This window comes from Pagrus pagrus, assembly GCF_965226575.1.
Source record: "Pagrus pagrus genome assembly, chromosome: 18".
Taxonomy (NCBI): domain Eukaryota; kingdom Metazoa; phylum Chordata; class Actinopteri; order Spariformes; family Sparidae; genus Pagrus; species Pagrus pagrus.
In genome coordinates this window covers 15,528,876-15,544,541 of record NC_140202.1, presented here as the reverse complement: position 1 = coordinate 15,544,541, position 15,666 = coordinate 15,528,876, and the positions used below count along the sequence as shown (strand labels likewise).

The following is a 15,666-nucleotide window of genomic DNA, read 5'->3' as shown; positions in this document are numbered from 1 at the left end:
TAGCAATATTTATACACTAGTGCGGGGAAGAATGGACCTTTTGTGTAGCTGTGAAGAGGGTGGAGAGTCCCAGGCTGAGCGAAAGAGTCTTCTCTCAAAAAGGAAAGGGAGTTAGCTATATTTGAGGGTCTTTATTTCAATGTCTGAGAGGCATCATAGGTACTTTTTCAAGGAGCTTTGAAATGGCTCAGGATTGAGTTCCCTATCATATACACTGCAGGATATAGAAACTGTTCAGTTGATATTATGCAAGGCGTAACACTAAACACTCAGGGAGTTGACAGGGAGCCCAAAGACTGCTATACATATCCCAAGAGCCGTTTATGTCTCCTGTCACTCACAGATATATTGCCACACAGTGCCTTTGGAGATACAGTTGAGGTGTATTTCTGACCATCAGATTGTAAGGCAGGAGAGTTGTCAGCATGTTAAACGAAGGCGATTGTAAATATGGGTGTCATACAACCAGACATGCTCAAGGAAATGTCTCGAGAAAGGTTTTTGGACAAAAATGTCAACTTTTTAAAATAAATCTTCCACTGTAGATGTAAAAAGTGTGTGGGAATTTACTCTTCTTTTGCCTTGGACTCATTATGCACAAGAAATGGTGAAATTTATTTGGTATTATGTGTAAGAGGTGCCACTCTACGCAACTGGCAGGATGACTTCACCGCTGTAACCACAGCAATAACATTAGACATGAGCGGGCTTGTCAGAGCAGCGCCAAATCAACACCCTTAGATATGAGCCGTCATCCTTTTTAGCGTTCGATGCGGGTGTGATGAACTGTACCTCGACCTGTGGAATGTGCTAAGACTGTAAGCTCGCTTCATGAATGTTGAGCCCCAGAATGCAACAGGCTGCGTTTCCATCCAGCTTCTTAATGTGGAGCTGCCATTTTCCAGACTGCAGAGGGGAGAGGGAGGAGAAGGAGGGAAGAGTGAGTGGGTGGGATAAGAGGGGGGCCATATGCTCCTGCACTCCCATGCTGGTGAGCTGCTGGTCCAGAAAAACAACCCTGCTCGAGGGATAATCCACCACACCCAGCATGGCGCTTCACCCGCATTAAGGTCTGCCATTTACGCACCTTGTTGCCTTTAGCTGACACCATTAAGGCGATGTGTTGACCCTTCGGGTTCGCCATTCAGTGTGAGACTGAGTGTTTCCATGGCAGCCTTCAACGTTCATGAACATGCCCACCATACATTTCTGTTCTGTCCTCTGTAAGTAAAAGATGTTAAGCTTAGACCGTAAAATGCATTCCTGCATCTCTCTGCTGAGCCCACCTGCCCCTTTTTCATGTTTTCTCACTCTCTAATCTTTCTGTGTTTTCTTCCTCTTCGCTCTGTGCTTTAGGTGAAAGTGATGATGCGTATCTGTCCATCTCTGGAGGCTGCAGACTCCTCCGAGTCTCTGTCATTCCTGAAAGTGGACAGCAGGAAGAAGCAGCTCACCCTCTACGACCCCGCCTCCAGCCCACACTCCGGTTCAGGACACAGGAGATCTGCCACCGTGGCCGTCCCAAAGATATTCGCCTTCGATGCTGTTTTTACCCAGGATGCCTCACAAGTAAGCGCCAGCAGGACATATGTGCTATATGTGTGCGTATGTTTTTTTTTAAGGTGTCGTGTGGGAATTCAGCCTCTCAAGGGCAAAGGGATGTCTTTATGGTGGCAGGGCGTGGTCAGGGGCTTAGAGAAAAAATGCCTGTCTTGGGTCAGAGGGCATTCTTACCAGTGTGGGCCGAACAGCTGGGCCTTTTAAGCCCTGTGGGGAATGATTTGAATCCATACCAGTTATATCTAACCTCTCCTTTCATTGGACAGCTATATATGACCTCAGACCTCTGCAGCCTACAGCAGGCATACCCACTGAGATCAAAGGCAAAGGTCATGTACATGTTTACTATATGGTAACATGGGAGTAGACAAGTTTTGCTCTCTTGACAGGCTAAAACAAACACCATTGCCCTTTAATGGAATGATTGTATCCATGTCACTCACTGCAATGTTTACTAAAATTTGAGATCAAGTATTTTACACATCTCCCCACGGTGCAGTAAACTCTAAATAGCCAGAGGGCAGAGGAGATTGTCATCACCGGTGTAGGACGGGTGAGAGCCTCAGATCCTCTATCATACCACCTACTTGGAGCAAGTATTTTCCGAAGTAAGCCACCGACTAAATGTTGCTGCTGCACAGCCGAGGCCAAGCTGCTAGATTGTGCCGCTGGGACGGCACTGCTGGTGGCTAACGGTAACAGCAAGCTGTTCTCCTGTTAGAGGCCTTGTTTGCCGTGTGATGTATGGGGAAAGGGCCTCTGCTGCAGAAGCCTCGCCCCAGAGGACCCATGCTGAAACAGATTGCAAAAAATGAGCCACACGTTGCAGCACACACAAACACACATAAATGCACGAACTCCTGAGTGATGAAAAATACTGAAACCATTAATGGGATTTGGTGTGAGCAAAACCAAATAACCGGTTTATGTGGTATCATTTTGGATTCATTGTTCTCAGTGTGCCTGTTCGACAGCGTTTCTTGGATGCGGCTGAACTGTAAATTGACTGCGAGGGGGCTGTCTCCGTGCGTTTTTTTTTCACAGGCTGAGGTGTGCTCAGGGACAGTGGCCGAGGTCATACAGTCCGTGGTGAACGGCGCAGACGGCTGCATCTTCTGCTTTGGCCAAGTCAAGCTCGGTAAGCTCCTCCACTGGCGAGAGATTAGAGGAGAGCCTTTGTTAGCCAAAGAAAACTCTCATTGCTCTTTGTTAGCCACACTTGATGTCCACAATTGGCTTAGCGGTGCACTGGGGTGAGTCAAGGAATGGGAGATTGGAGGGAAGGCATGAGTAGTGAGTCTGGGGCGGGTGGGGGTGTGGGGCTAAAGTGCTGCATCCAAGCTTCAGGGCTCAGTCTGTAATTAAAATCTTAGTAATTGGCCTGCCCAGTGCTCTTAGGCTGAAGGGCTGGCTCTCCTCGTGCTGCTGTTTCCACTACCTATAATTCTCTGCAGAATTACTGCTTCTGGAATGGGTTCTTGGATTAGCACTTTTTTATTTGGCGTGTACTGGATACTACCTCCACAGCCCCACATCAACCATTATTAATTTTTTTCATCAGCAGTTGTTAAACACAATAACCCTCAGAAAATATCCAATGTCAGGGTCTATTCCTTTGTCAACTTCCTGCCCATTCCAGACAGCTTAATGAAAGAAGTAATTTTAGTTTGAACATATAGTGAGTGCAGCTGGCTTCCAGACACAAGGCAATATTTCCATTTCCAACGCCCCCCCTCCCTTCTCTCTTTCACACATCCCCAGGCAAGACATACACCATGATTGGCAAAGACAGCACCACTCAGAGCCTCGGCATCGTGCCCTGTGCCATTTCCTGGCTCTTCAAGCTCATCAATGAGCGCAAGGAGAAGACGGGCACGCGCTTCTCCGTCCGAGTATCCGCAGTGGAAATCTTCGGGAAGGATGAGGAGCTGAAGGACCTTCTGTCCGAGGTGTCAACAGGCAGCCTGCAGGAAGGCCAGTCCCCAGGCATCCACCTGAGGGAGGATCCCATCTGTGGCACTCAGGTGAGAAGCGCTCCACCTCTCCACTCTCTTTGTTCGCTGATCCTTTTCATTCTCTCTGCGGGTTATGGAGTATTAGTCTGTCTGAGTATTGATTTCTTTCTCGCTATGATCTTCCTCTTCCTCTCCCAAAGATGTATGACTTTTTTCTTCTGAGTGCCCGTGTGTGTATGTGTATTTTATTTCATCTCCCAGGACTTCCTAGTCAGCCTCGCTCTATCTTACCCGCTTCTGAAATCCTCGCTTTATATTTCCACCAAACCCATCTGTGGTATTGATGGCTTTCTTCTTACCTTTGTATTGACTCCCCTGTCAGCATCCATCAGCATCTATTACCTGTGTGTAAGCGCTGGCCCTCTTCAGCACAATGGAAGTGCTGTTGGGGGATGGTGGGAGACTGTAGGTTTGAAGGCGCTCACAGGTGTTGCTGTCAGATGTTGTTTTTTGGGGATCTGTATGGACTCTGACTTCAAAGGCTGAGCACTTCTGTGAAGCTCCTTCCTGCTCTTCCTCTCAGCAGCCACACGTGGGCTCTCTTCATGATGCCCCCCGCCTTCTCTCTCTTCTACCTTCCCCCTTTCCCCTCCTCTCGTTCTGTATCACCACCATCATCACATCCACTGTGAGGGAAGTGCCCCTGCCTCCTGCTCCACCATTACCTCTCCTAATCCTCCTCCCTCTGTGTGCATATCTGCTGTTTTAATTGCCCCCGAGACCCAATCTAATGGGCAAGAAATGCGTGCCGGGGTCCAATTAACTGGCTCCCCTCTCTCTTCTCTATCCTCTCTTCCCCAGTATCCTTTTCACATCTGTCCTCTTTCTCAAGCCCTATGTGGTCTCCTTTGCTCACCCTAACCCCGCTCTCTGTCTGCTCCTCCCCCCTGCAGCTCCAGAATCAGAGTGAGCTACGCGCCCCGACGGCGGATAAAGCCGCCTTCTTCCTGGATGCCGCCATCGCCGCACGCAGCACCAGCAGGCCCAATGCAGATGAGGAAGACCGACGCAACTCCCACATGTTGTTCACGCTGCACATTTACCAGTACCGCATGGAGAAGAGCGGCAAGGGAGGAAGTTAGTACCATTAGATTACATCATCTACACTTTGCCGCCTCACGTTTATGCAATAAACTAATGACTGCTAATGGTCATTTTTCAATTTCACACTTTTACACATCATCTAGCACGTGTGAAACATTTCCTCTGCTAATTATAGCTATCGAAAGTGACCTCTGTTCCACACTGAATAATCGAAAGGTGGTTTTGTTGCGAGCTAGATGGCAGAAAAACAGTATGAATAGAAGATCAGACAGGGCTCTTATTTGCAACGTTTCTGGATGAATTGGTTGTAGCCTCTGTAGGGCAGAAATCTGTTAGTATGCATGTTGCACTTTGGCCAAGAGCGAATGATCAGCCTCTCTGACAGGAGTTTAATGTTTTGTTGCTGTTTGTGCAATCACATCACCCACAAAGCAATGTGAAGCCCTGTGATTTTTATAATGACAGCCTATTCCCTCTCGCTGTATTTTAAATCATCAGAAGGGGGCCGTGTACGTGTTCCACTTTCGTTTTTTATGCGTCCAACCAGCGAAGCCTCCTAGTTACCATGAGTTACACATCTGTTGTGAGTTCACCAGTCTGGCTGCAGTTTGAATCACTTCAGTGCGGGAATCTTACTCATAAATAAATCAGACAGCGCCGACAGTTACCCGTCTGGTCTTGGCTGAACTATGGGCCCCTCCTGTCATCATGGCACTGTGCGTGAGGAAGTGACTGCAGAGAGGGAGTGTCTGTTCTGCGCTCACCTGGTTCTGCTTCTGTCTTTGGCGCAGTGTCAGGCGGACGGAGCAGGCTGCACCTCATCGACCTGGGGAGCTGTGAGAAGGTCCTGAGTAAGAGCAGAGACGGAGGGGGAGGCTTATGTCTTTCTCTTAACGCGCTGGGAAATGTCATCATGGCTTTGGCAAATGGAGCAAAACACGTACCTTACAGGTAAGAAACCCACCATTAGTTTTGATTTTACTGCGTTTTGGCTTCCGTTAAGTTGCATCTATAAGTAATTGTTTCAGGCAAGTTGCTGCATGTGTTGTCAGTCTTTCAGGTTTGCGTTAGCCTCATATAAAAGCTTTCACTGGTGTTGCTTAAGATTACGTTGTAGTTACTCAGGTAATGACTGAGTAATGAGACTAATAACTCGTCATTTGGGGGTATTTTTCAGTTCAGAGAGTCCTAAATGGCCCCCCCTGGAATCATGTCAGCTATTGCCATTGTGAAATATTACTGCACTGTTTACTAATAATGTAAATTCACCCTGTAGGGACAGCAAACTGACCATGTTGTTGAGGGAGTCCCTTGGCAACATCAACTGCAGAACCACCATGATCGCCCACATCTCCGATTCCCCCGCCAACTACGCTGACTCACTCACAACGATCCAGCTGGCATCCCGCATCCACCGCATGAGGAAGAAGAAATCTAAGGTGCAGTGATAAATCTGTTAAAACATATGCAGTAATAAACTCATAAACAAGTAAGGGGAGGAAAATCCAGTGCCACCAGTAATAGCAAAATTTTAAATTTAACAACATATGCATTTAGCAGCTTAAATAATTGTGCTTCTGAATAAAGATTCTTGCATGAACTGTGCTGCATTTAATCTCCATTGTTTAGAAATGATAAATGCAGAGTCATAATATTATGTGTTCAGCAATTACATTCCTAATGTGCATGTGAAACTTGGATTACAGTCGTCGTATTTCATACCGTGATTTAAGTCCTTGAATTTGTCTTCCTCCTGTAATTTTGGAGCTATTAGGAAAATTAATGTGTGAATGCGTCTGCAAATGGAAGATTATTAGTGCAGTAACTCAGAACTAGTTTTTTCTCCTCTCTTTAACACCTAATCATGTAATCAATACCGCTGCCCGAGGAAGTGCGTAATGCTCCCCGGATTAGGGAAATATATGCTCCAGATAATTAGGTGGTATGACAGCATGTATTTATTCGCCATCGGTCCCAGGCATGATTACAATGCACTCCACATACAGCAATTTGTGTTATTGACATTAATTTCAGTGTGTCTATTGATGTGCACTTTTAACCTTTAGAGAAATATCGATTGGCAGTTCACAGGAATTAATATTTGCCCCACGATTGATTTCACCATTTACGTTTTGCAGTATGCATCCAGTTCATCTGGAGGGGAAAGTTCCTGTGAGGAGGGGAGGATCCGCCGGCCGCCCCACCTCAGGCCCTTCCACCCTCGGACGGTAGCCCTGGACCCAGACCTGCCTGCAGTGCTCAGCGACCCAGACTACTCCTCCAGCAGTGAACAGTCTTGTGATACTGTAATTTATGTGGGCCCTGGGGGGACTGCGATCTCGGACAGAGAGCTCAGTGATAATGAAGGCCCGCCTGCCTTTGTTCCAATCATCCCCTCCCTCAACAGGAGGAAGCCTGTAAGAGAGGGCCCACTGGACAGAGACCAGTTCTTTAAATGCAACACATTTGCTGAGCTGCAGGAGAGACTCGAGTGTATTGATGGCAGTGAAGAACCCACTGCCTTTGTTGGAGAGGGCAAGCGAAATCCGGCTAGCCCTAAGACCGAAAAATCTAAGGAGAGCCAAGGCTCTGTTTCACCAAAGACTGTAGCAAATACTTCTTACACCCAAGAGGGTATGTCACCCAAACAATCTCCTAAATCTGTTGCCACACAACCATCCGGCAGTCCCGACACTAAATCTAAACTGGACAGTGCCAAGACGCAATGCATACCTGCACCAATATCAGACAGTGTTCAAAATGTATGCAGAACCAGCGCTGATGGTGAGAAAGCTTTGGTTTCTGAAAGCAGAGTTACCACTGACAAACCTATTTCTGAGCCTGTGGTGAGGGAAAAGGTCTACTTCAACAAGAAAGCTTTGCCGAAACCAGCCCCACCTCCTTCGCAACAGAGAGACTCCTGCAAGGAAACCACAGACAATGAGGAAAGGTCCAGCACCAGAATGCCTCCTGTGGGGATGAGCCACCAAGCGATGAAAAAGAGGGATCCTTACATTTCCCCTTTGCTCAGAGCTCCAGTGGAGGTGTGCCAGGTGCGCTCTACCTTGAGAGAAAGATGTCTGGATCGGGACATCCTTAGAGCCACTGTCACCTTGCAGCAGCCTGTGGAGCTGAATGGAGAGGATGAGCTGGTGTTCACTGTGGTGGAGGAGCTGTCTATAGGCAGTATTGTTGACCAGGGTCGGCCCTCCAGCATTATCAGCTTTAACAGTGACTGCTCCCTTCAGGCGCTGGCCTCTGGTTCGCGACCTGTCAGCATCATCAGCAGCATTAATGATGAGTTTGATGCCTACACGTCAGCCGTGGGAGGATCAGAGGTGAACGTTGCGGTGGCAACACCTCAGGAGGGAGCAATGGAGTGTATAGACAGCAGGGGTTCATCTATCAGCTCTTGGCTGAGTGAGGTTAGTGTCTGCACCTTGGAGAGTGAAGGGGCTCATTCTACGGACGTCTTCCTTCCACAGGCCAAACATATGGGCCCAGAAGCCACCTTTTACTTCGATTCCCTGGATATGTTCCATTGTGTATCTTCTCCGAGAGATGCCAAGAACTCCTTAAATGACAGTGGATTTAGTTTTTCTGAACTAGACAGTGACAGTGCCGCCTCAAGCAAACTATCCTTGACAAAGTGCCCCCCATCTCCAGAATCCGCCAAAGGCTCCCTCCGATTCACATCTAAAATAACTAAAGCTCACTCACTTAGCTCCTCCCAACTTCCACATGGCCCCTCCATAGTCCACTCCAGTCTTCCCAGGAAGATTAAACCTACCTCATCCATCTCTCATAGTAGCAGCAGTAGCAGCAGCAGCAGTAGAGAGCCACCAAGGCAAGAGGTGAAGCAGGAGGATCCTTGGCAGCGCAACGACAACCACTCAGAACCTCAGTTTTCTGACTCCAGCAGCACCAGCAAATTTCTCAGACACCCCCCCACTGGTATCCCCTCCGGCAAAACATCCAACAACAGCAACAGTGTACCTCGCCCTCCTAAGGTGCAGGGGTCTACCTCATCCCAGAGGGTGGTCGATGGCTGTGAGAAGTCGGCCAGTAAGAATCCACCCAGCAAAATGCCTCAGCTGAGAAGAGGTGCCACCACACTTGGAACAGTGCCGGTCATCCATTCCTCCACAGACTACAAGGCAGCCCAAGATATTATCGCATCTACCACAAACCTTAAATTCTCCTCTTTGGGCAAGAACAACAAGGCTAACTCACAGAAAGCGAGCAATCTCCCCAAACCTGGCTGCACGTCTCCTCCACCACCTCCAGTGAGAAAGTCTAGTCTTGACCATAAGACTAAGACCCTGCTGCCCCAAAGTGCCTTAAAGTCAGCATATGGGGAGGCAGGACGGGCCTCTGGAGCAAGGGCAGCTGTATCAGAGGACGAGCTTGAGGTACGTCACAGAGGAGACTCTATCAGTTTCAAAACCTCCAGCCTCAACACAGCCAAAGTTACCTCCAGCCTGAAGGCCAGAGGGGCCAGAGGAGAGGCTGGGCAGCATTACGGCAGTCAGATGTCCTTGGAAAGGTGTGAAAGCCTGTCCTTATCGGGGTCCAGAGCTGCGCTCAGTAGGGAGAACAGTGGAGCAAGTCTGGGGAGCAGCAGCGGCAAATCCAACAGATCCATTCCAAGATTTGGTATTCCTAATTCATCCAGCTCTCCTATAGCTACCTGCCCATCATCCACAAGTGGAGGAACTCTTAACAAACCCGGTCAGGTAAAAGCATCTGTGAATCCCAGAGCATTAGGGGCAGTCAATGCTAGTAAGGCACGGTCACTGTCGGCCAACAGCTCCAAGGGCCTAAGCTCCTCCACCAAATCTTTGGCTGCTCCCGTTACCAGGAATACAAATGCTAACCTCCCTCCATCAGGACGGACACCAGCTCCTCGAACCGCTGCTGCTGTCAGCAGTAAGCCTGGCAGAGGAACCATTATGGGCACAAAGCAGGCCATGAGAGCTGCAAACAGCCGTGTGAGCGAACTGGCAACAGGCAACATACCAGGCAAACACATGAGAGGTTCAGGAGATTCAGACAGTGGGAATGACAGCGGGGTGAACGTGAGTGATGACAAATCCCCCATGGCCATGCTGCCCTCTCCATACAGCAAAATTACAGCACCCAGACGGCCTCAACGCTACAGCAGTGGCCACGGCAGTGACAACAGTAGTGTGTTGAGCGGGGAGCTGCCTCCAGCTATGGGACGCACAGCTCTGTTCTACCACAGTGGTGGCAGCAGTGGATATGAGAGCATGATCCGTGACAGCGAGGCCACAGGCAGCGCTTCCTCTGCCCACGACTCCATGAGCGAGAGCGGCATGTCAACTTCGGGCAGAACAAGAAGCTCCAAGTATCCCAAAAAGAGAGCAAATGGTGAGAAACTACATTGGGTGTTGGGGTTTTACAAGTGCCAATGCGGGTAGAGGTGACATTCACACATATTATGGAGAAAGCAGTGTATGTGTGAGCTACACACACTGGAATAGCATCCAGGAATGAATGCTCTCTCCTAGGAAATTAGCCACATAGCCTCTTTCTTTATGAATCCATTCTTATTACATCCACAAATTGGTATTTCATTGGATTTTCGCTCCTCTTGAATCAGCAGCATACATTATTCATACATACTGTATATGGGAAAATAATAATGAATGTCCTAGACAGGATGACTTCGAACAGTGCGATCAAATAAGATGAATTGAACATGAGCAGCAGTGACCTGGTTCAGGTTTTTGCAGCCTTATATAAGCAACTATTTGAATACGTGTGCATTAAAACAGCAGGCTGAATTTATTCAGGTTGCGTATATACAAAATAGTGACTCATGCAAAACTTATAAATATGCAATCACCACACCTCTGCCAACCTGTGTAAAGCCTTGCATCCCTTTACGTCTCAGAATGAGACTCATACATATTTACTTGTAGATTTGAGCAGATACCACCATTGTGTGTCACAAGTGTAACCGGTGCCTGGCTTTGTAGGCTTCCAGAGAAGACGGCTTATCCCGGCTCCCCTGCCAGACACCTCTTCCCTGGGGAAGAAGGCGAGCACAGCAGGCCAGTGGGTGGACTTGCCTCCAATGTCAGGACCGTTGAAGGAGCCCTTTGAGATCAAGGTGTACGAGATCGACGATGTGGAACGGCTCCAGAGGCGACGTCAGGAGGAAACCACAGAGGTGAGCAGAGGGTCACTCCCATCTTGTTCTACATGGTAGTTCATCTTGTTGAACTTGTTGTGGATAATGTAACGTCTGGGTCAAGGTCTTGTGAATCCCACTTGCTAAGCCTTAGCAATATTCTGCATGTGTGACACTGATGCTTTAAACACTCAAGATGTTCCACACTGACTTGTGGGAATGTCTTCTCTCAACTTTTCCCAGTTTCTTTTTAAAGAACAAGACAGGAATAATATGTCTCAGACGTCTGACCTTTAGTTAGCTCAGTGGCAAATCCCGGAGTTTAAGTGTCTGTGCCCAGATTCCCAGAGCCTGGTATTTTGGCAGCGATCCTCGGGAATGTCAAGAGTTCGGGAGGCAATTACTGACGAGGGTTAATTGGTTTGGATATGAGCGACGACTCGGCCTCGCAGCTGAAGACGCTGCTGGTGATGTGCGGAGGTGAAAATGAAAAAGAAGATGGTATGAGAAGATTGGTCAGGGAATGTGTGATGAATGCAAGGGCGCCCAACACAAGCCTGCATCAGCTCACCGCCAGCACTCATCGCCGGCCGCCTGATGGCTTTTTATAGCCGACTCCTCTTCTGTGGATCATTAACTGCTCCCACAAGTTCAGCGCAGCCAGACAGGGATTTGTTAAGAGAAGATATTAAATCAGCTAGATGGTGGTTTGATTTACTTTCAATTAGGAAAAAATGATCTCTCTCTCTCAGCAGTCGCTGTCTGAATAATAAAATGTCTTTCCCATGACTTATTCTCAATATCTCGAAATTGGTGCTGAAATGTTTTGCATGTGTGTCCGTCGCTTGTGTCTGCAGTTCGTGTGTTTATTAACATATTGTTGAGAAACCATATTTTGCCTTGTTTCACATGCTAACTTGTTCCATCTGTTTCCCCTTAATTTCTCCAGCAACCATTCCAGGATGTTGACAAGGTGAGCTCATTTTTCACGATGACTCAGGTTTAATTATTAGCAGAACAGGCTGTTTTACATAAACATAATTATAATCCAGTTCACGATGGAGAAAACAATTTTTCACATCACAAAATCAGAAGCCTAACCCAAACCCATACTCTGTAGTGGCAGGGTTGTTAAACAAGACATGAAAGTAAGATGTTAGCTTTAGGTTTCTTTAGTTTGAACTTATTTTACATTTAACTTTTCAGTTGACAGTTTACTTTCTGGTACTTGAGCTACTGAAGCAACTTTAAGAAGATCTCTGAAATGAATAATCTCTCTCTCTTTCTCTCTCAGGGCCTGCAGTATTTTAACAGTAAACTGAAGATGCTGGAGAGAAGGCAACAGCAAGTAAAGGAACTGAGGGCGAAGCATGAAGTGTTGTTGGAGGAGCTAGAAGACACCAAGCTCCGACTGATGATGGAGCCCAGCAAGTGGATAGGAGAGTGTGAGTGACTGCTAAATGTTCTTTTAATGTAAGTTAATGTCTAAATTAAGCTATCATGCAATCAAAAACTGATTTCCCCTTTTCCAACAGTTGAGGTGGACCCGAATTTGGATAAAGAGTCTCCAGAGTACCACGAGGCCTTGGCTCAGGCCACAGAGGAGCTGGAGTTCTGTGTCAATCTATGCAAGTCCCGCGTCATGATGGTGACCTGCTTTGACATCAGCATGCCAACACCAGGTGCTCAGGAGGGACGGCGTGAAGTGGAAGTCTGAGGACGAAAAGAAAGTCGACGTGGAGAAACGAGGAAGTGAGAAAACAAAGGATGATGAGACGTATCGCTGGGGCGAAGAACAACAAGTGACAGAGACGAGATGAGAGTGGATCTTTGCATGAAAACCGAGGAAATCTACAGTGCCTCGTTGCCCAGGACATGTTTTAAACGGCAGAGAAATGAAATGTGAGCACAAATGCTTTTGCCTGCCCGGCGAAGCGGTGGCCATCACTTACTCAAGAGTCAATGAACAACACCTGGAAGTGCCTTTTTTATTGTTTTTGTTTTGAGTCATTATTTTTCATATGGTGCAGGTATCTTCAGCATACCTAAGCAAACCCTGAACATATTGCTTTTAAGAAAAAATATTTTATATTGCATTGTATAGTGTATTTATATGATTATGTGGTGTGTACAAATATCCTTTTAAGGGAAAAAAATAAAGAGGAAAAAAGAAAAAAGCAATAAGCTAATGTTATTGCGCTCCCAGACTTTGCCTTTTCTCTTGTTTGAAACCTCAGTCAGCATTTTATCCATGTTCATTCAGCCTCTTGCGCCTTATGTTAACTCTCTGGTTCTGTAGTTTTCTAGATTTCCAAACTGGACTATGTTATCTCATCAAGGACTGCATTCGCTGTCTTCACTCATCGCCTGCCAGCTGGCCTGTGAGAGCTAGCGGGCTTGAGTGAATGTTTTTTCCCTCCAGTTGCCTTGATCAAAATGGGTCTCAGTGGATGCACTAAGGTAGAGCAGCAGTTATGTTAGGGGGGACGGAGGGCTTTTTCAAGCTGCGCCTGCCCATGTTTATCTCACTGAAAATGAGAGATTAAGCCAAAACATATCAATCAGAGGACCACTGTGATGGATAGCGAGCGATTATTCTTGATTCAGCCATTCTCTCCGGTGCCTCAGTACAGTATGTGGTCATGCAACCCTGAGAGACGTAACCCTCGCTACACAAGCCGAGGAGGATAACATGATGAATGGTTACACTGATAGCGGTGCTCATCAGCGAGCCCAATTTCTCTCCAAATGGCCTTGGACTGGGTGCTATCTATCTATACACTGTAAAACAAAGAGGCACAGATGAGATAGCACCGGTCCACTCGCCTCTTATACAGTATTTTTCAAGCGCTAGAAAGCCTCTATGCATTCCAATACTTTCACTGCAACTACTGTAAAAACCTCAATAATATCTTAAGGGCAGAAACACAGTTTGTCCTCTTTTGTCCCCTGTTTGTTTTTGTTTTTTTTAACTAGGCAAATTAGCAAAGTTGATCCAGTGTCTCAAACAAAGACTCAAGAATAGTTGGTTTTCTGTGAAATGATGCAGTGAATAAAGGCAAGTGATGGTGACATTGTTTTGGAAAATCAATCATGATATCAGCTCTTTGTAGCTGCCAGAATGTGCTTGTTATGAATCAGACGGCTGACACAGAGAGAGGAAAGATGATCGGTGAAGATGATTGTTACGAAAAAACAAACTGGCTTTGTTGTATTTTGGTATGTTTGTTTCTATATCTATGACAAATATGACTTTGTTTTCTTTCTTTTACAAAGATGTACTCTCTCAGGCCCTCTCTCAAGATGCTGCATGAGATTTTTTAATCATTTTTAAGGATGATTTCTACTCCATTTTTACCATTCTAATTTTTTACAATAACTTCAGTTTTCACTACTATGGGTTTAGGCTCATAAATTAAATAACTATTACCAAACCAAGACCTTTTTCCAAGAAATTATTATATGTGAGGTCATATTTCATATCAAAACCCATATTTTCGAATATCTTTGTTTTTGTATAGGATTTTCAAACCCTGTGTATAAATGTATGATACGGCAGCTTGTGTTTTACTTTTACAGTACCTGTGAATAAAATGTTTCTTCTTACTGATGATCCAGAGTTGATTGTTTTTCCTGAGGTCGCATATTCTGTATTCATTCATGGGATTGTTTGTCTCCACACGATCGCAAAGAAGAAAAGGTTCAATGCAGCTATAGTTTGAAACAGCAGGTAGCCAAGATGTGATCGATCAAACGACTACATCAGAGGGAAAACTTCATATTCTTCTGGCTGTTTGTAAATCTCTCATCTTACTGGGAAACCCAAACAGTCAATTAATCACTAAGCTCCACATCAGTCAGCCAGCTGAAAAGATGGCAACAACCTGAACTACATAAGAAATGAAATATCCATTAATACATACAGTATATGACACGCTGACATTAATGTAGCTTGCTTACTTTTACACAACTTAATTTTCTTTTTTGCAATTTAGTTTAATAGAATTTTTAGTTTAATGTAAAACATAATACAGTAATCTATGTGGCACTGTATGCATTGCAAAAAGTAGATTGCTCAAAATGCACAAAATAAAAAGAAGTTGCACTACACATCCACAATGTTTCTGACTCTGACTCTGAATTGAATATTAGACTAACCACAGTAAACTCACATGTCAGACCCTGTGTTTCCCTAAATACTGTATGTCAAAGTAAATGGAAGTCTAGAGGATTAAACACAGCGTCTTCTGCGGATGGGTACATTGTAGTGTGGTATGCAGAGGTACAAAAAGTACTTAGAGCTTGGAGGCTACTTAAGTAAAGGTAGCAATACCACAGCGTAGAAATACTCTATTACAAGCAATTAATCTAATGTCCTTGAATGACATCTATCTCACCGTTATCATTTGTACTGGTAGGCCACGCAGACTGTCCAACTTCACTTTTCCAAGACAGACATACCTGTGCACCAGTCGACAGTAAGTCAACTATACTATTTCACAACACAAAAACACACCAGTAGCCTGCTGGTTTATGCAATCATGATATTATTTTATTCTTTGGCCTGAGGATTATTTTTTTTAGCAGTTTTAAACATCAAATCAAGAGATTACTATAATAATCTAGCCTCCTGTAGGTTACACTGATTGCCTGACCCAATATGAATATTGACATTAGACTGTCTTTTTGATAAAAAAAAGAAATGCAATATCCTATCATTTTGGACCCTTACAATATATGTAATCAACATAATGGAAAGCCAGAACAGATAAAACAACAACAACAACAAAAAAAAACACAAAAAGCTATTAATTAAACAAGAAATCTGTATACTGACTAAAAGCATTAGATGAGGAAAAAGGCTTTTAGTTATTTTGGATGCTTTCCACA

General features: G+C 45.7%; 1 protein-coding gene across 3 annotated transcripts in view; it reads left to right on the top strand.

The window, feature by feature from the left end:
* kif26ab (kinesin family member 26Ab) overlaps positions 1–14,389 on the top strand; it is a 66,966-nt gene extending 52,577 nt beyond the window's left edge. For all 3 annotated transcript variants that reach the window (XM_084381032.1, XM_084381033.1, XM_084381034.1), the window contains 11 exons: positions 1,357–1,569; positions 2,605–2,698; positions 3,322–3,584; positions 4,469–4,652; positions 5,411–5,570; positions 5,896–6,058; positions 6,758–10,010; positions 10,622–10,815; positions 11,726–11,749; positions 12,071–12,221; positions 12,312–14,389. In XM_084381032.1, the coding sequence (XP_084237158.1) occupies positions 1,357–1,569; positions 2,605–2,698; positions 3,322–3,584; positions 4,469–4,652; positions 5,411–5,570; positions 5,896–6,058; positions 6,758–10,010; positions 10,622–10,815; positions 11,726–11,749; positions 12,071–12,221; positions 12,312–12,493 (4,881 nt within the window). In that variant the 3' untranslated portion in view covers positions 12,494–14,389. The remainder of the gene's footprint in view (positions 1–1,356; positions 1,570–2,604; positions 2,699–3,321; positions 3,585–4,468; positions 4,653–5,410; positions 5,571–5,895; positions 6,059–6,757; positions 10,011–10,621; positions 10,816–11,725; positions 11,750–12,070; positions 12,222–12,311) is intronic.
* Positions 14,390–15,666: the final 1,277 nt, after the last annotated feature.